General features: G+C 42.5%; 2 protein-coding genes across 7 annotated transcripts in view; one reads left to right on the plus strand and one right to left on the minus strand.

Annotated features, from left to right (window-relative positions):
• Positions 1–1,629, plus strand: part of LOC111845416 (glutaminase kidney isoform, mitochondrial-like) — a 36,144-nt gene extending 34,515 nt beyond the window's left edge. For all 5 annotated transcript variants that reach the window (XM_023814823.2, XM_023814828.2, XM_023814827.2 and 2 more), the window contains one exon: positions 5–1,629. In XM_023814823.2, the coding sequence (XP_023670591.1) occupies positions 5–152 (148 nt within the window). In that variant the 3' untranslated portion in view covers positions 153–1,629. The remainder of the gene's footprint in view (positions 1–4) is intronic.
• On the minus strand, positions 1,630–16,627 carry stat1b (signal transducer and activator of transcription 1b). 2 transcript variants are annotated; one of them, XM_023814821.2, is made up of 24 exons: positions 16,471–16,627; positions 13,651–13,778; positions 10,637–10,781; positions 9,908–10,003; positions 8,888–8,977; positions 8,643–8,721; positions 8,307–8,398; positions 7,829–7,980; positions 7,498–7,656; positions 7,230–7,322; positions 6,358–6,417; positions 6,221–6,250; positions 6,054–6,144; positions 5,852–5,893; positions 5,278–5,361; positions 5,077–5,175; positions 4,785–4,920; positions 4,584–4,639; positions 4,187–4,278; positions 3,955–4,094; positions 3,190–3,378; positions 2,722–2,797; positions 2,219–2,309; positions 1,630–1,930 (listed from the first exon to the last, which is right to left on the minus strand). In XM_023814821.2, the coding sequence occupies exons 2-24, from the start codon at positions 13,776–13,778 to the stop codon at positions 1,907–1,909; spliced, it is 2,244 nt and encodes a 747-aa protein (XP_023670589.1). In that variant the 5' UTR covers positions 16,471–16,627; the 3' UTR covers positions 1,630–1,906. The 2 variants fall into 2 exon arrangements, with proteins under 2 accessions (XP_023670589.1, XP_023670588.1); XM_023814820.2 differs by having other exon boundaries at positions 4,187–4,281.
• Positions 16,628–20,083: the final 3,456 nt, after the last annotated feature.

Here is a 20,083-nt window from a genome sequence, read left to right on the forward strand (position 1 = left end):
CTAGATGGGGCAATACTCCTATGGATGAGGCGGTGCATTTCGGACACCACGACGTTGTCACTATCCTCCAAGACTACCAGAACAAATACAGCCCCCAGGAAGGCACTACTGACAAGGAGAGCGCCCAGAAAAACCTGGATGGTATGCTGTAGAACCACGGGGTTGGGCGGGCTGCCACAGCGCCCCCTTTCCTACAATATTAAGACAGTGTGGCTGTCTTTGTTTTTTTCTTGGGGATGTGTCTTCGTTGCGGGTATTGTTTGATTGTGGTAGTGCACTTGTTTATACCCCAAAAAGGTGCTTTATACCTCCTTATTCCCCTACCCCCTGCTCTTCCATGGTGTTCTGTTCTCCCATTGCACTCTTTTCTTTACACTGGGATTTTCAACGTGCTATTCCTCCTTCTTGGACTAACTGTACGGGTGAGTGGGCCCTGTTTTCCTTTGTATGTATCGATGTACAAAAATATTTACCGATGTATATGCGTATAGAAGCATACCATGTATTTGTAGACCACTTTATTGTTCCTAACAATAACCAGTCCTGTAGCACTGTTGTGATATCCCATCATGCTCAGCACTTTTTTCTCCTGTTGATCAGTTTTAAATAAGCTGGTCCAGGTCTGACAACCGCACATTAAGTTTATCCTCATTGGTTTTTTTAATTGTTTTTGTAGATTTCTGTTGAGTGCACAAGACATTAATCCCTTAGCTAATTTTATTTAGTAACTTTTCGTATTTGTCCCTCTTCTCCCTGGTCATCTCGCCTTCGAAATTGCTCAGTTGCAGTCTTTAGTCATTGCAAGATTCACTCCGTTTTCAAACACCTGGTGAGGTATTTCCTCTGCCGTTCTGAGGGAGGAGTCAACAGTGTGGCACAGCAGCCCAAACGGCCGCGATCAGCACACACGCAGACCTGAGAAAACAGCAGGCAAATCGACTCCAGCACATAACCAAGCAGCTGGGAGCTGACCACCACCAGAAGATATTCCCAATGATCTCAAACTTAGATGATTATAAAATTACAAGAGCGCCCTCCAAAGGTGGTTAGTCATACTGCACCGGGAGAAATGCCCTCAGTTAGACTATCTCACTGTTTAGTACTAATTGATGCATGTATATTTGTACAGTTGTTGTCTCTGAGTGAGTGAGAGGGAATTTTGTTAAGTTTAAATGCCCATGAGCAAACAAGGAACGTCGCCTCTCTACCTCCAGGCAGTAGGCATTTTGTGGAGATTGTCCACTCGTGGACAAGCTTTCGGGGATCGTTCTGCACTGCGGTTGCATCATCCATACGGCACGCAAACTGACATGGTTTTTCCCGTGGAATCATTGCCGCTTCCCAGTACTGCAGTGTATGCTACACTTTAGCCAGGCCTGTATCGCATATAGGCTTTGTATTTCTTTGTAGCACCCGTGGTCCTCATGTTAACCTTCTTTAGCATTTTGTTCAGATCAGTCAAAATCTACAACTTTCTCAATGTTATATTGATGTTCTCAGATTGTTTTTATCTAGCCTGCATTTTCCAGTTCACACTGGCATATCTGTGCCACAGTGTGTTGTAATGGACAAGTATGGCGATATGTTTATTTCAGTGTGTCTCAAATAAAAAAACAGCATTAAACTAAATGAAGGCATGTTCTGATGATTTTAATAGTTTGAGATATTGTATATGGGAAAACCAAACGTATTCAACTTCATACTGATTATTGCACCACATTGACATATATTAGTGTACTGTACATTGTTTTTACCATGTTGAACTGCTCCTTTACATTTCTTTGTACAAGAAAATTCCAGATACATACCATAACACAACACATTACTAAAATAATAATAAGAATAGATAACAAATGTAAGAGAGCTATTTTGAATTCTTCACAGTAGATGATCTTCCTGGGTTCTCTTAGGTCTGGAAACGGGAACACATCTGCAAGCACAGCATAAAAAGACTCATTAGACCTGTAGGTCATCAACCAGTTCCTGCTTTATGTTACAGATAAATGGTGCTGAGGTACAATCTGCGAAAAACCATCTAAAGCAATGGTTCACATATGTAGCATTTGCAGGTTAAGTGTTCAGGCAGCAACCCTAAAATATGACCAAATGGGTAGATCAGTGCCTGTGACTGAGGGTGCAGAAAAGAGCATCTCAAGATCTGCAGACCAAGAGACAGGAGAAGCTGCTGCATGGAGAGAGACAAATCGAGGGGATGTACCACAGTGTCGATCTCGGCAGGGATCATCTGCGAGAGGGCGTGATATTGCTCATCAGATAAGGGCAGTATGTTCTCAAGTCTTGAGGGATGACTGGAAAAAAACAAAGATAAATAAGATAAAAGTAATATATAAAGCAACAGGGGACGCTGTCGGTGAGAGAACAGTGGGAATAGAGAAGTCATGTGACCCTTGTAGCAGCCGCAAATAAACCACAGCGATTGGTCACGTGGTATGGACATTCACTTATCATCTCTAAGCTTATTTGTCTTACGAGTTGCCCAAAAACCATCAGCCCCAGTAAGTAAAGTTCCACTTAACCCATAAAAGACCCGCAAGGACCTGGAACGGGCAAAGATTGAGGTCTGAGCATGACTGATCTTTATTTATTTGAAGATTATCTCTGTGCGTGAAGAGATGAGTGACCACAGTGGAAACACAAAGCTCTGAACAGCACTTGGGAATGACAGCCAGCAAAGAAATGCAACAAGAGAGAAGTACTCACACTTCTGACACGGAGATCAGCTCCGTCTTTATGTAACCCCCGTCACTGGGGCTCTCCACATCCATGGGTTCTGACGCTACAGAATGGAGGTTTGTGGTGAGATTAAGCCTCCAGCAGTTACCAGATGCTTAAATCAGATTCCCCAAGATTACTGGGAAATCCCACCAAACATACATTTGCTGGGAATATACCATAAACCACAAACCGGGAAATGAAAAACAAAAGGATCGTTTTGTTACGGGGAAAAAAGGTTACATGCCTCATAATATGACCGTAAAAAAAATATATTGAATCTGGAAAGGTCAGTGAGATTGCTGGCACATAAACATCAAAACTAACAAAACAAGCCCCATACCTACATTTTCCTCATTAGAAGTGTAATAAAATAAGGGTAATAGGTGAGCATTATAAATTGAATATTGGGTGAATATTATCAGCTGAAACAGGCGTTTTCTGGCGTCAGCTTACGTTCAGTGGGCCTGCTGTAATATTTCCCGAAGGCGTTGTCCTTCATGATGTTGGGGTAGAGGAATCGAAGGGGATTCTCTGGAATATTCTCAGCTGCCATGACCTTGTAGTTGCGGATGATGTCGGGGAAGGAGACCGCAGTCAACTCCTTTTTGGTGTAGGGCTCCACCGCGTGGAACTGGACTTCATCTACACACACACAAAAACAAGAGCACAATGCAGATTGCAGCTGAGAAGTCTCTGCTCATCGAAGTATGGAGTCCAAATGCTGGTTTAATTATCATTTTCTAAATATTAAAGTATTAAACAAAGATAACATTAAAATTTTTCCCACCATAATGATGTTTCAGAATTGGAAAAATACAGAATTAAATTAAATGTGAATATGTGCTGTACAATCCTTACTCAAACATTGTATATGTATACACTACCAGTCAAAAGTTTTTGCACATCAAAGGTTTTTTTACCACTTTTCAATTTATTTAATAAACAGCAGATTTTTATTCTTGTTAAGCATTGGAAAGTTAAGTGCACAACTATAAATGAATATATGATAAAAACAAGTTTCCTTTATAACATGGAAAGAGTATGTAACAGTGCATCTCTGACATCCTGTTAACTGTGGTTGGTTGCATATGCAGATGCGGAACCCACAAATATTGAGTAGGCTGCATTGACCAGTCTATCTAAAACTGCAGCCTACATATTTGATGCTTTGTCAGGATTCTTGCAGTGACCCCTGCTGGTCACAGTGAGGCCCCTCACCATTCGAGGAGCGCTCCACCCACGTGAAGGTGATGGCTCCCTCCCGGCTGCTCTCACTGAAGCGCAGCAGGAAGGTGCCCGGCTCTTTGTCTTTCAGCAGGGCTCTCTCACGCTCCTTGCTCACAAATCCCATGATGCACCTGCAGTAGGTGGCAGCAGCACATGGGCGGTCAGACGGGCCAGTGGCCATGGTGAGGGAAAAAGCCCCTGAAGTGTTTCTCACACAACTCACCCGTCATTCCACAGCGAAAGCAGGTGCCTCTTGATGAGCTCCAAGATGCCCTCAATCCACAGCCAGAAGGGGAAGTTCTTCTCGTTCGTGTTCTCCTTGAGCATACGGACCTCACTTAGCTGACCGCCGGTACCATGTGGGCCATCCATAACACAAAGCCGAACCCTAATCCCAAATGCTTTCTTCCTGCTTTGGACTAGTGGATCAATCTACAACAGCTCTGACAGATCCTTAACAGCCTTTCTGGTTTTTTAATGATTCGACTTTTCTCTCATAATATTTTCTGGCCTACTTTCTAAAAAGCTGTGGTTTGCTTGCTCAACTGGACAAAAATGATAACATGAAGGAACCAAAGGTACAGCTGGGTTTTTGACCTGGGCCTTTGGAAGAACCTCACCTTGCAGAACTTGGTCCAGGGAATGAGACCTTCGGGGTTCCCGGCTGCCTCCCGACCTGAGATTTAAGGCAAGGCGACCCAATCAGTGAGCAGAAGGCCGGTGGTGTCATCAGTGCGGACTTTCCATGAAAAATACAACATTGTGCGAATCCATCCATTTTCCAGACACTCTGTAGGAAAGACTCCAATTCCCAGACTCACCCAGGAGTTTGTCACCCAGCATGCTCAGCTGCTCGGAGTGGAGCCCACGTTTGGTGACCGAGGAGAACTGCCAGCTGAGTACTTCGGAGAGTTGGCTCCAGCAGGCCTGGGGGGGACTCAGGAAGAATGACAGGTTCTGTCATAAACGAGAGGGGGCCGGGATGGGGAGGAGAGACACAAAGAAAGGAAGTGCATTAAGGAGCGTTTCACATTTGACGTTTGTCTGGCTTCCTCTGCTGATGGCATGATGGCTCCCATTAGCACACTGGGTAATGACACAGCTGGCACCTACCCTGGGCTCACTGCTGAGCATGTTGTACCAGAGGATGGAGGCCCAGCCCATTGGCAGCTGGCTCACGTTGGAGATCACCACAATGGGCAGGGAGCTGATCTGTGACATGGAGAAGAGCACGTCAGCAGGGGGCAGCAGAGGTCCGCTGGCTGTCACGGCGCCCGTCTCAGCGGGACGTCACCATCTGCCCGAGCGACTCACCTCCAGGTCGATGACAAATCCAGGCTGACAGAGCTGCGTCTCAAAGCTGATGGAGTGCAGCTCCTCGGTGACAATGAGCGGGCCCTAGAATGAGTCCCCCCAGGCCCTCAGTCAGCGTCAGAATGCTTTCTCCCTATTCTCCTCGGTTCAGATGCATTTCGCTCATTTTGGTCCACCCCAAATCCAGAGCATACAGCTCAGAGAGCTCTGCTTGGGCCTGTGTCTTCAAGTTCCTCTTTGTCTAGTTTCTCTGCTTTGAGAAAGTGCTACACTATGCGTGGGTCTAGCTCTATTCTCCAGACTGTGCTTATGCCAGAGACTGACAGAGACTTTCTTTTACTTAAGCATGAACATGGAGTCTAGACATGTCTAAACAAACAAGATGAGAGCACAAAAACTGATAAACAGAATTTAAATAGACATAGAAATTAAAATTACAATGTGTAAATAAGAAATAAGATTTATGAATGAATGTAGACATAAAAATGAATGGAGGACCATCAAAAGCAGTATATGTTCTTACTGAACGTCTCCATAAAATTCCAATGCTCATTTTAAATCAAAACTTGCTCACCTCATTGGTCCTGTTGCCCCCAGCTTTCTGTTCTCTGAGTTGCTATCATAAGAACAGAATAATATAAGGATTTGCAAAAAAAATAAAACCTGCTGTAGATTAGAAATATTCAAACACACTCAATGTCCCATGAGCCCTGAAAACTGCACACACAGTACTTACTGAGCAGTTCATATTTAATATAGAAAAATTACATTCTTACCAAATGACGGAACTCAGCTGCTAAACTTCCATTGGACTCCTCCATGTTCATGACCTTTGTGTTTGTTCCCAGGATGTTGAACTTTCGGAACCTGAGGATAGTTACCATGGTTACTACAGAGCACGCAGATCCGCTCAGATTGATGGGATCCTATGATGGGTCCTTACCCTTTCAAAGTATTCTTCTCGGTGACGTCCCTGAAAAGAGAAGGAAAGCCCTTCAGTGTTCCAGAGATCCCAGAGGGGTATGGCCATGGTCAGGGTTAGCAGTACCACCCATTACAAGCGACTGGACTCTAACTTACTTGTCAAAAGAAGCTTTGACCTTAAGCTGGTAATTAAATTCCTGGAGTTTCACCAGCAGTCTGCAAAGGAAAAGGCAAACAATAAATTACATTACAATTAAACAAGCGTTACACTTTTTACAATTTATAAAATTTTGCTGAGATCTAGCTATATAAAGATATCATATATCAAATAACAGTTTTATTTATATAGTGTCTTTCTAATACTCAAGGATGCTTTCCAGAAAAAACACACATATATACCTATAAATACTATGCAAAAGTCCTAGTCGAAGATGTTATTTGTTTATTGACATTTATTTTTATTTTTATATTTGTGTATATCGGTATTCTGTACGGCACTTTAGCTGATACGTGGTGTCAAACATGCTTTTTAAATAAAGTTATTGATTGACTGACTGATTGGCTCAGCCAAAAAGTCACTGATATCTAGTTGTATGGCTAGATGAACTTGGCTTCAGTTCCCAAACCTCTCCTCAGGGGCACCTCAGCCATTCCATGTGCTTGTTGAATTTCACTACCAGCACAGTTAATTTATTAATTTAATTAGTTAAATAAGTCAATGAAGTATTTATTAGCCGAACGTGGGATGTTTTTGGTCGTATCAAAAAATACATGGGTGATGCACTTTAACAGACATAATATCACAGTTTTGCACCAACATGAAGATCACAAACATCATTTTCTTTGACTGCCTAAGACTTCTGCACAGTCCTGTATACATATACAGGCGAGTGTATAACTACACTTAACACTAATAAGTGACATCATCAACACTAAACAAACTTGGAAAAATTAAGCACAGAGTGCAGATCATCAACCTGACATTTGTTGACAGAACTGGAAGCTGCCATTGATTAGCGAAAGGCTACCTGAGCTTAACAGTGAACTGCACTCCCGTTTTCAGGACGAGGGGCCTCTGTGGATGCGTGGGCATGCAGGGCTGTCTCTCCACCACCAAGGAGCTGAAAAACAGGGGGGCACAGAGGCCTCAGCTTCCGCCACGCAGGCTTCTCAGCTTCGGCACACAGGTCTTTGACACCTTCACCAGTCCGGCGAGACCTTCAAAAGTCATTTCCACTTTTGGATTTTCTCTTGCTTTTAGGGCTAAACATGCAGAACGCTCATGCGTTCACTTACTTCAAGATGAGGGTGCGGAAGAGCGAAAGGGCTCTCTCCTGCAGGAAGTGCTTCTGCTGGGTGATGGGGTCGTTGTCATACGTGTACTTCTGCTCCAGCTCCTGCAGCTTGTTGATCTGCTGCCGGACCTGCTGTAGGCATTCGGCCACCGCTGTGAACCTGCCGGACACACAGGAACCTTCCTCATCAATGTTTGAGTGTCAGCGGATGCTAGGATCTCGGGCAACTGCCACAGGGGCATTAGGTTGAGGCCCAGGACAGACCCAAACTGACATGTGGTAGCAAGTATCAGAATGGAGGATATGTAAAGCTGCCCCCTGCTGGGCATTACCAGGTTTGGAGCTGGTCTAGGCAGGCGTTGGGTGGACCCCCAATGCAGGCGATCTGCTGGCGCCGCTTCCACTCCTGCAGCTCCTTTGTGATCAGTATGTACTGTATCTGTTCCGCCATATTGAGGGCGTCCACCATCTGCCGCACCACTTCCTTCCAGGTCATGTGACATGGGACATTAGTGCTTGTCACTTAAGGACACTACCACTTAATGCCACAGATAGCGCCCACCTACACCACTGTTTGACCTTGTTTTATGCTGCCTTTCATAAATATACTAGAGAAAAACTGTAGAAAACTACAGATTTATGATTATGAGTACACAGTATGTAAATGTATTATGAATCACTCTTGGTAAATTTGCCTGCTAAATTTAAACCTATAATTAAAACAAGGGACATTTATACATTAACAAGAAAAAAAGAACAGCTACAACCTGCAATTCTCCATGACAGACCCTCAGTAGCCCAAGCACCCACCTCTCTTTTCATGTTCAGGTTCAGGAACATCCCCTGGATCACCATCTTCTCATGCTCAATCTCTTTCTGGGTGGTCCCGTTGACCTCATGCTCTACAGGAAGAAACAAGGACAAATAGCACCCAGGACACACCATCCTCCCAGGGAAACCCTGTTACTCGCCAGCTGTGAGACTAATTCCTAGTCCACATGGTCGCATCTTGACCCCTTGGCTTGAGAGGAGGAAAGATCTAACTGAGCCACGGCATCTTTGCCTTTTGGAGGAAAATGGTTCTTTTTGCAATGCAGGCCAGGTCTCACCACACTGGGCTATCAGTTCATGTTCACAGGCTCTTACCTCGGTTGTGCAGGGTTTTGTACTTGAAGTCATGTTCGTCTTGAAGGTCCTCCAATGATTTAATCTTTTGCTCTGTATCCTTGAAACAGTAAAATACACTCCATTTCAATACAGTGCAGGTTGCCAAGATTCAACAGTAATATTAACCCAACCCAATGAAACAAACATTCCTGATGAATCCCTTTCAAGGTCCCTGTCTGAGAAATACCTGTAGAAATACCTGTAGGTTATGTTGTGTAACATACCTGGACTTTGTTTTTAATGTCCTTGACTTTGTTGTCAAGCTCCTTCTGCTTCTCAACCACCATGTTGCTGTGTGTGTTTGCACCATTGTCCTGGTAACAACGAAAGGGTCTGTCACAAAACTTTATTGGTAATTGTCAAGGATCAGGCTGTGTATTGGTTAGTCATTGTTTATTTGCAGTAGTTATTAATCAATGCATTATTTCATTTGTTTGCTAGTATTTATTTTATTTATTTACTAACACATTTGAATGCATAAGTTTCTGGATAAACACATTTAGGTTCTTTTTGCAGTATTGTTTATTTAATACACATTAAGATATGGTTTATTTTGTTTCAGTTACCATTTGTTTACCTTTTGTCTGGGAAGGGCCTAGTTTAGGAGGTAAAATGTGGCTGCAGGGTAAACTACCGAGTCTCCCCAGTAACAGGAAGCTGGACTGCTCCACACTAGTATTATGTTGTGGGGGTAGTGGAGTTTTAACTATTTTCCTTAATGTTTCGGTTATTTTTTGATTTACAGTGATAGTGATTTGGATGAGTATTGGTGATATATTTTGTTGACATTTGGTTTATGGATTGTCTTGTGATTTAATTATTTGGTTTATTGTTAAATGTCTTTTCCCCTATATTTTAATAGTTTCGCCAAGCCTTTGTGTATATATACCTGTGTCATTTTGTGAAGAGTCAGTTGCTAGTTGTTTGAGTTCTTGTGCTCTCTTAAGCTTATTTTTGATGGTTAGTTTGTTCGAACTTAAGTTTACTTTTGTTGTGTTATTTTAGTAAATGTTTGTAATAAAAACATCCTTTCCTTTAAAAAAAACCTTCCTGTGTCCTCGAGCCTGGCCTGCTTGGGTCCTTACAACTAGTTATACAAATCCTTCCTCCATAACTGCTTTTACAGCAGAGAGTGGGCTCCATCTCTAAGCTGCCCTCTCCATAAGTTTCTTCCTCACGACCCTGTACTGGAAATGTGGTTGGAAACTGGATAAACAGCTATACAATGCACACTGATAAAGCACCTCCTTCTTAGCAGCTATGGCCAGGATCTTCTGCTCTTCTTTCAGACTGCCGCAGATGATCATGGCCATGTGCAGAGGGTCGCCCTGGAAGTTGTCCTGTAGATATAACCCAAACACCAGCTCTGTTGGCATTCATCCTGACACACATAAAGCCACCCTACATCATGCTAAGGATCACACAACATAGACAAGCATAAAGAGACCTTACATCACGATATAGATCAGTGTTTCTCAACCCGGTCCTTGGGGAACTTCAGACGGTCCACGTTCTTGCTCCCTCCCAGCTCCCTGCCAGACAGTCCACAGAAAGCAAAGACGTGGACTGTCTAGGGGACCCCGAAGACCGGTTTGAGAAATACTGATATAAATCACACAACATAAGCAGGGGGAAAAACACCCTATATAATGAAATAAATCGCACAACATGCACTAGAGTAAAGGGGGTTGCTAGAGGTAAAAAAAAGCTGAACATTAGGAAAAATTATTTTTCTTTAACCACACATTCTATGACCCATTTTTGAGTCGTGACTCAGCAGTTGAGAAATAGTGGACTACACCACATGAACAGGAATAAAGACACCCTATATTGTGATATAGATTTCACGACATAAAGACACCCTACGCCGTAATAACTACGTCAACAACAGCTTTAGAAGCTGACGGTTTATCATCAACACAGGTGAGACCCTGTGATAACACCCGAATGGAGGACAGCAACCGCAGCCGTACCTGCAGGTTGCGTTTGATCTTGCGGATGTTGTGCTGCAGCAGGAAGTTGTTCTCCAGTGTGAAGCGGCTGTACTGGTCATCCAGCTGGGCCAGGAGGTCGTGGAAGCGAACTATCGCCAGCGAGTCATTGGAAGCCACCTGCTCCCTGCAGAAGGTCAGCGATGGTATGACAATAAACGCCTGGATACACAAATTAAAACGGCAGGCCGCAGTGTATCAGGACAAAGTCGCCCCGGGAAAACAAAATAAATGCCACCTTTCATTATATCCCATCTTCAGCCATCTATCCACCACAGCCTGTGAAGATTCTTAAAAACACAAGCCAAACAAACCTGAAAAACACTTCACTTCACTGAATTCCACATGGGGCACTATGGTGGCACAATGGGACCAGGATTTGAGTCTCTGCCGTGGCTCAGTGTGCATGGAGTTGGCATGTTCTCCCCGTGTCATTGTGGGGTCCCCCCCCCCCACAGTCAAAAAAACATACTAAGCTGAAATGTTACTACATTACCCATAAATTACCCTACCCTGTGTCTGTAGCTTCCGGTAGGGATGGGCAATAAAACGATCATTTTTGTAATGTAATTTTCCTTGATAACAATATACCAAATGCTCCATGAAAGTTCGACATAACTTAAGACCAAACATGCCGATTGTGACATGCTTTGCATCACAAAATGACGCCACTTTCTCTGTGACTACTTATCAGGACCAGCAGTGGAGCACAAGTGCAAACACAATGCAGTGATTTATTATGTGATTTATTGAACAAATAAGAGAATGCAATAGCAGGCAAATGACAGAAAAATGACATCAAGACAACAGGGCAACTCACCGGCAGAGCAGACCAGAGAGAATTAAGAAAGGATAATAAGAATGCCAGCAGCGGCATTTTTTCGGCGCTGACTAATGCTGGGTTCCATTTGAACGCATAACTTGTAAATTCTGAGTCCCTAGTCAGAAATTTCAACTGAAACACCATCTCAAGTCAGAATTGGAATTGACAGAACCTCGAGCTCAGAATTCAACATGACTGCACCCTTTATCAACAGAAGTTAAAGCTAAAGCTAATGTAGTTTTATACTGTTTATTAGCACTAATTTCTTATTTGTGGCTCAGTAAATCGGTCGTAGACACAGTACTGTCCAACCACTATCAGGGGATGTGTTGCTACGGTGTTTTTATGCGCAAAATACTGCATAATGTGTTGTTATCCACTGATATTGCAAACAATGGCTAGCAATTAAACAGGCTAGAACTGGAGACAGTTTCAGTAAGCAGGACTTTTGTTGAATTTAAGGTAGTCTGGGCTAAATGTAAGTGAACGAAGTTAATGAGAGTGAACGAAGTTAATGAGAGTGAACGAAGTTAATGAGAGTGAACGAAGTTAATGAGAGTGAACGAAGTTAATGAGAGTGAAGGCCATTTAAACTGGGGTAAATTAAATCCAACAAGTTAGCTGGGTAAGCAAAAAATCTTGCTTTTTGAAACGGGTCTCTGGTATTGTTAAATGGCTTTCCAACTTGCTGTACTGGTATGCTATTAACTTGTGTATGACATCATTCCCAGTTCTGAGTTCCGACCTCCTAAGTAAATGGAATGCAGCATAAAATAAACTTTTCATCTTCCATCTCAGACTTGTGAAATGCGAAATGCTGTTTGGTAGTGATGGCCAAAATGGCGCTTCATGAACCATTTGAAGTGTCTTTTGAGCCCGCGTGCCACTTTGGGAATTCCTTTATGCTTTCAGCCCCCTTTTGAACAGAGAGCTCCATCTAGTGGGGCCAGAAAATTGAGCACGGGGTTCCAGAAGCGTCATTTTGGCCATTACTACTGTTTGACAAGTGTTTGTCACGTTCTGACGATAAAGCATAGTATATAACTACAATTAACCTTCTGGTTTCCTCAATTTTAACTCAGGAGTAAAAGTCTGCCTTTAAAGTGGAAAGAAACAATGGTTTGGCAGTTATAGTGATAATTATTGATAATGACTGACATGAACATTTATATCACAATGACATTTTTGGTCATATCGACCAGCTCTGACTTCCAGGATATGCTCCAGTCCCCCCGTGAACCTGAACAGGACAAGCAGACGAGGATGCATGAATTCCACACAACACTTAGGCTAAGCCTGGAACTCATCCCCCAGTCCATCACTGGGCACACACACCCAGACCATTTTGACAAGTTAGACACACCAAGTCACCTAACTGTATGCAGGAAACCAGAGAACTCAAAAGAACCCAAATTAATCTCTCCACTTTCAGCATTCGCAACATAAATCAATGTTAACATTCTACTAGAATTATTCTGATATTTAAAAAATCAGAAAGAAGTGAAACAAATCTAAATAAAAAGGAGCAGAGATTGTTTTTTTAATTTCTAGGGTTAGAAAATTCTCCAACAACATCAATTTTTATTTAAAGAACAACGATCAATTTCTAACCAGTGATTAATCATTTTAATTATTTATTTTTGTGCACATACAGCTGTGACACTTGAGTGTTGTTAGAATAAAATACATCATTTAATCCTAATGTGACTTGACATAGTTTAAACTGCCAGTAAAAACAGCAGACGTGTACAAACACCCAACCATAAACATGTTCTATTTTAAGGAGTTAATCTTCCCCAAATAAGGGAGTTTGTCATGTTGGCCTTGATCTGACAGGAAATATCAGCCTTACAACATCACCACACTAAATTACAAGAATGCGTTCAATATGACAACAACCCTGCTTCTTTATGTTTCTTTAAAGGTAACAACACTCAGATCTTAGGTCAGGCCTTGCATTGCACAGCTAAATATCAACATGCCGCACGGTATACGGACCACTATCTCCGAACTCACAATGTCAGAGCTGCCCGCAAACAGCAGCTAATTTCAGTGCTAGCAGCTATTCGCGTCTAATTCTGGTCAGTGATTCTTGGCAGGCTCAGTGCTTTTCCTACCGACGTGGCCCTACCCCCAGACCCTAACACATGAAGTAATCCCAGTAGTCACCTACCAGTCATGGCTTTCGATCCACTGGCTGAGGTACTGGCGGACCTCCATGGGGAAGTTGTCATCATACAGCTGGTCCACCTGCTCCAGGTATTTGGAGTCCAGCTGCTGGAGCTGATACCACTGGGACATCTGGAAGGCGGGGGGGGGGGCACAGAGGTGGGGCTGAATTCTGACGTTATCACGGCTGGAGCAGCTCGATCAGGACGGGGACCCGCAACGACAGGCGGTTAAACCGTAAACTGTGTCACTGACCGCCAGAAAAAGAAATTCTACAACTATCTACGGCAGGGGTCTCAAACTGCAGTGCTGGGGGGCCAGAGCCCTGTGCTTAGTTCTTTCCCTGTTCCACCACAAATGATTCAGCTCAAGAGATATTTGGTAGTTTAGCACGTGGAGGTGCAAGAAGCTGAATCAGGTGTGTTAAATGAGGCGACACCCAAAACAAGTTTGACACCCCTGGTGTACAGCATGCATGTAGGGGCGGACTGGTAGGCGGGGCAGTCTGGCCACAACGAGGCCCCCCTCCAACTGTATGCGAAGGATGTGTGAGGATTAAGGTGCTGATGTCATGCAAATTATACACATTCCTGACATGCTACTTTTATATTTCTCATCTTTATGCATACAATCACATTATGAGAAAAAATATTTGGTACAATACCTAAAACAATTTTGAAATGTAACAGTTTGTCATTTTTTGCAGTCAAACTATGTTATTGAGGCGTGTATTTCATGAAAAAGGCATGTCTGGACTGCAGTGTATGATGGGTAAGATTGGGAAACTACTTAAATTTCTGCAAAATCATCTGCAACTGCTGAAACGGGCAGAGGCAAGCACTAGGTGTACATTTGTAAGGTGGGGGGGGGGGGGGGGGGTTGGGGTATGGCCCATTTTTGCCCCAGGACTGAGTGTTCCGCCACTGAATGCACGTGTATTAGTGATGTTAAGATTCACCAATTCGCAAATGCATAAAAGATCAGGACGTGACTAACCCAATTAAAAAAGTGCGCACCAGATACAATTTGGGATGAACTCAGGATGCATCGTTTCTAACATCCATACATTAGGAAATATCTGATTTATTAATGCATTAATTATTAGTAGACGGTCGATGCTTTTATTATATAGAAATGTGACCAGAAATTTTAGACAGTTATATTTTTAGATGATACTCCCTCGTTTCTGTGAATCGGAATCATATTGTGTCACATTAGTAGTTGCTTCGTAGGTATTTTTACTTTATTAAATGCAATGCATCGAGATATGTACTGCATCGGCCACAGTGATGGATGTGATCTTATGAAATACATAAGAGAACTTAAGAAATGATCCCTTTTGCACAAGTACAAATACAAATACTACGCACATCGTATTTGTATTTCTCTTCGCATATCCCATTTTCCGCTCCAAGAAACTCACAAATACATAGGCCTATACAGGTGAGAGCAAGCTTGGGGGGGGGGGGGGGGGGTCACAGCGCAGGGTCATCCACCGTTCAGTGTCCCTGGAGCCGGGGGTCAAACAGGCAATCGAACACGTACTTGTTACCCGATTAGAAGTGTTATGAATTAAGAATCTATTCTCCAACTGCATGGAACCTACCCCACACAGCACAACACACAAGGCTGGGATACTAAGCAGAAGGGATGCCAGTCCATCACAGGGCAGCTACACACAGTCATACGCTACAGGCGATATAGAGATGTCAATTAGCCTAAGTACGTGGAGTAGTTAGAGAAAAGCTGTATGACAAGAGGAGAACTACCTACATACACAAAGACCAGAGGTGGGATTCAAACCCCCAGCCATACCTGTCAAGTTTTGGATTTGAAAATAAGGGAAATTTTCGGCACCCACTGCAAGCCACCCCAACACCCCAACCAAGCTCCAGTATCCCTTACATTTTAAGACATGTGTACAAGAAAACTAAAATAACCGCTGTCATTTACATTTTATTTTCATTACACATTTTCTTTTAATTTCTCATGTTCACTCATGTGACTGTCTGGCATTCACTAATGACTTATTATACAGATTTGTTGCAGAATTTGTATGCTTGTTGAAGTCATCACAGAAGGTGAAAGTAACGTTGTTTTTGGCACACAGTATTGCCATTTTAACCTCCGCATTTATGACCTGGCTAATGTTGTAAATGACCTGCAGACTACTGCAGGTGGCAGTTCTCGCGAGGCTACTGACAGTTCAGTTTGGAGAGGCAGAGGAATATTTTTTTTAATGATATTATAATACAGGAGATTTACGGGAAAATACTAATACGGGAGGACGGCGGGAATGAGGGGTAAAATACGGTAGACTTGACAGCTATGCCCCCAGCCCTAGAGGACAGCACTGAAATTTTTAATTTTTTTTAATCCAAGCAGGTCCGTGATTTGAATATAGCCTACTTATAGATCTATAATTACATTCATTAAATTCATAGGGGACAGAGTATTCATCTTTAAGCTCTTTTGCAGCCTTCCGTCGATTCGCATACAAACGAATAGTTCGCATTTACCTATCAAATTCGCTCATGTAGCTATTATCTGCAAGTTTCGACAAAACCCCACTAAGTGTGCTGACGGAGAAGTTTGCTGACTGTGGCTCCATTACACAGGTTTTGACATAAATCGGTAGCATTATATAAACAGTCCCTATAACCACGCACAAAAAAATGCATGCAGGTGAAACCCCACTCACAATAAAAAATATTCTGCTGAAAGTACAACATTCAATACAATACGCAATAATGTTTCTTTCCTTTCTCGAGTCTCAGATATTACGTGCTGCTGCGCGAATAACGTCTGACACCGAAAAGCTTACCTTTTATACTGAACGCAATGTATCTGCTCTTATTACAGATACAAAGTAATCTTCCGTAGCTCCGTTTAATTACTTCCTCTTCTTATCACCACTTTATGAAACTATACACAACACGCACGGTACAGCTTTAAGTGAGAGGACGTCTCTAGAAATATTGATTAACAGGCCCGTCGTCCAATCAGATGCTGAAAACGGACACGCACAATGAACAGAAACAGTCCCCGCCCCGTTATTACAGTATCGTGACGGAGAGCTAAAGGCGTCGCTGTTCTCAGGAGCTGGTTTCCTCCCCACTTAACTGAGAAATTGAAACCATTTTGATATAGGTGTGTAAACAGAAACTTAACCTAGTATATCCAAGTTTATTTATTTGCACTCTATACATTCTCTTGGTACTTAATTTAGTATATGGATTCTGCATCACACTATTATCAACATAATGGTGTAGAGGCATTTAACAAAGCTTAAGGGATCATCCTGAAATTGGTAAAAAAAAATCTGAAACGATAATGCGGAACTGAATAGTAATAGTGATTTCATTTGTGGGAGTGTGTGGTTGTTAACATTACTTGTAAATCCATCTATCTGTCGTCAAACCGTTTGGATATTGTGCCCATGCCGTGAGCTGCAGCATTTCGCTAGACACGCATTTCCTCCTTATACGACACTTCAGAAGCGAGGAGGGAGGCTGACGTCGGCGCTGTAAGGGGCGCCTCAGAAACACGTGGTTTCCCAGAAATCAGGGCAGTTATGTCTGATAGAAACGAAAGTAGAAAGAAGCGAAACCTGCACTTTTACTTATTTCTACGCTTCCACCGTTGCTCATGGGCTGCACATGGTGGGTATATCCGGTTGTGAACATGGAGAAAAAAAAACACATGTGGTGTTTGTATATGCAAATTATTGTATCCACAATTTTAGTAAAACCTTATAGATTTGCTTGAACATGAACATGAAGTGTACTTATTTTTACATGATAAAAGTGGAGAAGGACTACGAGTGCAGTTACATTCATGTAGAATATATAGCCACGAGTAATATTTTGGTGTTTACCATTTTGCTTGCTCCTGTATGATGCATATCCTTGCCATGAGAGCTCCCTCATGAAATCTCCTTATGCCACTTTAATTTTAAGTTTTTCATATCATGTTTAGACTCATAGTTTATAAAGTACCTTTTTTTTGTTTTCGTGTAACCATTTTTATGTATTTTACCAAACAACATGGAGTACCTGTGGCCTGTATCACAAAGCAGGTTTTTCTTGCTTAGCCGGATAACTTGTTGGATTTAAGGTAGTCTGGGTTAAATGTAAATGGAAAAAATAAAAAAGTTAAATTGTGGTGCTTTAATCCGACCAGCTATCCGACTAAGCCAGAAATCCTGTTTTGTGGTATAGGCCCCTGCTTGAGTAATCAATCTTCTATCGCTGGTTCCACTTCCTTTTGTATAAATTCCATTTGAGTAAGTTCTACAGGAAGTACGCTCCAACTTCTGGAATCATACTGTATTAGTGACATTTCTTAGTCAGCTGGGGAATCCTTGGCTAGCAAGTGCTTTCTTATGAGAAAAAGAATCAAAAAGAAAGTCACAAAAATATCACTGGATATCTCTGCAGGAACAACAAAGGGCCAACAGCTGTAAGATGCACAATCTGGCATCGGTGTAAAAATGGCATCATTTAAGAAAAATCCAGCTCTCAATACTGGGTTGTATGTTCATACCTACCTAATCACCGATACAATCCATGTCAGGGAATATGGCTTAGCTAAATAGGTCAGCTTTTTTTGCGCTTTGGATTGTTTCCTTGATTGAAAGACTCGTTCAGCTGTTTCACATTAACATTAGTGACACATGCATGATAATAGGAGACTGACCAATCAGCACACAGCAAGTGAAATCCAGGTCCTTTTAATTAAAGTGGTAGTTTACAGATCCCGTCCTAGCTCAAAGGTTCATCCCTGACATGGAATATTTGGTCACCCTAAAACAAGGGTGGCCAATCTTATCCGCAAAGGGCCGGTGTGTATGCAGATTTTTGGGATAACCTGTAGGTCAGCTGTTCAAACCAAGGTGTGAGGACTCTTCAGCCAATCAGTCCTCTAATTAGTAATCTAATTAGGGAGTTACAGCAAAAACCCACATACACACCGGCCCTTTGTGGATAAGATTGGCCACACCTGCCCTAAAATTATTAAAAGTTCAATTTAGTTTAATTTTAGGTTTTTGTGTTGCTTCATTGATGAGCTGGATGCTTAGCAGATAAAATGTGTTAATGTTGTTATTCCCTTTGAGCTCAACCCAGCCCTCGGGGACCACTAGTCGGTCCACGTTTTTGCTCTCTCCCAATTCCCTGGCAGTTGCATCCAGATATCCAGATAGGGTACATCAAAGGCTGGACACTCTGCGGACGTGTGTCCATTGTTGACCTATACTGGTTTTTATACATGTTTCATCTCTCTTATCTAGATATCCATCACAGGGGGCATCCCAAGCATCCTGTTTCCAGGTCCATATGCTACCATTGTGTTTCTCCTTACAGGGTTCAGGTATTCCACTCCCCTGTGTGTCTCCACCATTATTTCTTGTCTTTTGGGGACCAATTACTTGCGCTATATGGTAGGGCTGCCAGTCATCTAATTTGTTGGTCGAACTTTCTGGAAAATATAACTGAGGCAATACAGTCCCCTTACAATGTTCTTCATATAGTTATGGCAAGAAACCCAGAACCGTCCACGGACACTACAGTGGGAAAGCAAAACTGTTCAATAAGAAACAGTAGCAAGTTTTGGCAGTTTCAGCCGCCAACGTGGTGCTTAACCACAGAGCTGATTATATTCTTGGCCTTAAATACAGTGATAGGTTGCATAGTTAACTAAACACAATTGTTTTGGTTACATTGTGCAGCAGTAATTATTCTGCATTCTCTAAGGGTTACAAGGTCATACTTTCTATGGGTTACATTAGCAACTTCTGCTTCCATCTTCTTAGGGTGTTTTCACATATAGTCCTCTTTAAGGGAACCAAACTCAGACCTCTAGAAGTGGTCCCAAAAGTGGACCAACAGAAAGGGGGCTCAGTTCTCTTTCTGGTTTACTTAAGCTCAGATGGGGCCTCAGTCCTTTTTCTGTTCATACTATTATTTTTGCTTGTTTCCCGGAACTGTACCACGTGATCTGCCTACGGCAAAGCTAAAGGGTAAAAATTGTCGAAGCAAGCCAGGACCGCTTTGTGTTCATAACAAAGCCAGGACCGCTTTGTGTTCATAACGAAGCCAGGACCGCTTTGTGTTCATAACGAAGCCAGGACCGCTTTGTGTTCATAATGCACAAGGTAAACGAACCGGGACACGGACTAAAAGCATTGCAGACTGAGACTACCTCCTGATGTCGTCTCAGTTCTGTTCATTTCGAAGGGCTCTGAGTTCATTTGGCATGTTCACATATACGCAAAAATTGCTGACTAATTGATCTGAGTTCTCTTTAAAGGATGAAACGGACCAAGTGTGAAAACACCCTTAATATTCTAAAGATTACATTCTCTACGTGTTATTCAGTGCTGCATAATATTCCATAGTGCCCCATGAATTTTAAATCATTTCTGGACAGTTGTTAAA

The sequence above is a fragment of the Paramormyrops kingsleyae genome, chromosome 16 (assembly GCF_048594095.1).
Source record: "Paramormyrops kingsleyae isolate MSU_618 chromosome 16, PKINGS_0.4, whole genome shotgun sequence".
Classification (NCBI taxonomy): domain Eukaryota; kingdom Metazoa; phylum Chordata; class Actinopteri; order Osteoglossiformes; family Mormyridae; genus Paramormyrops; species Paramormyrops kingsleyae.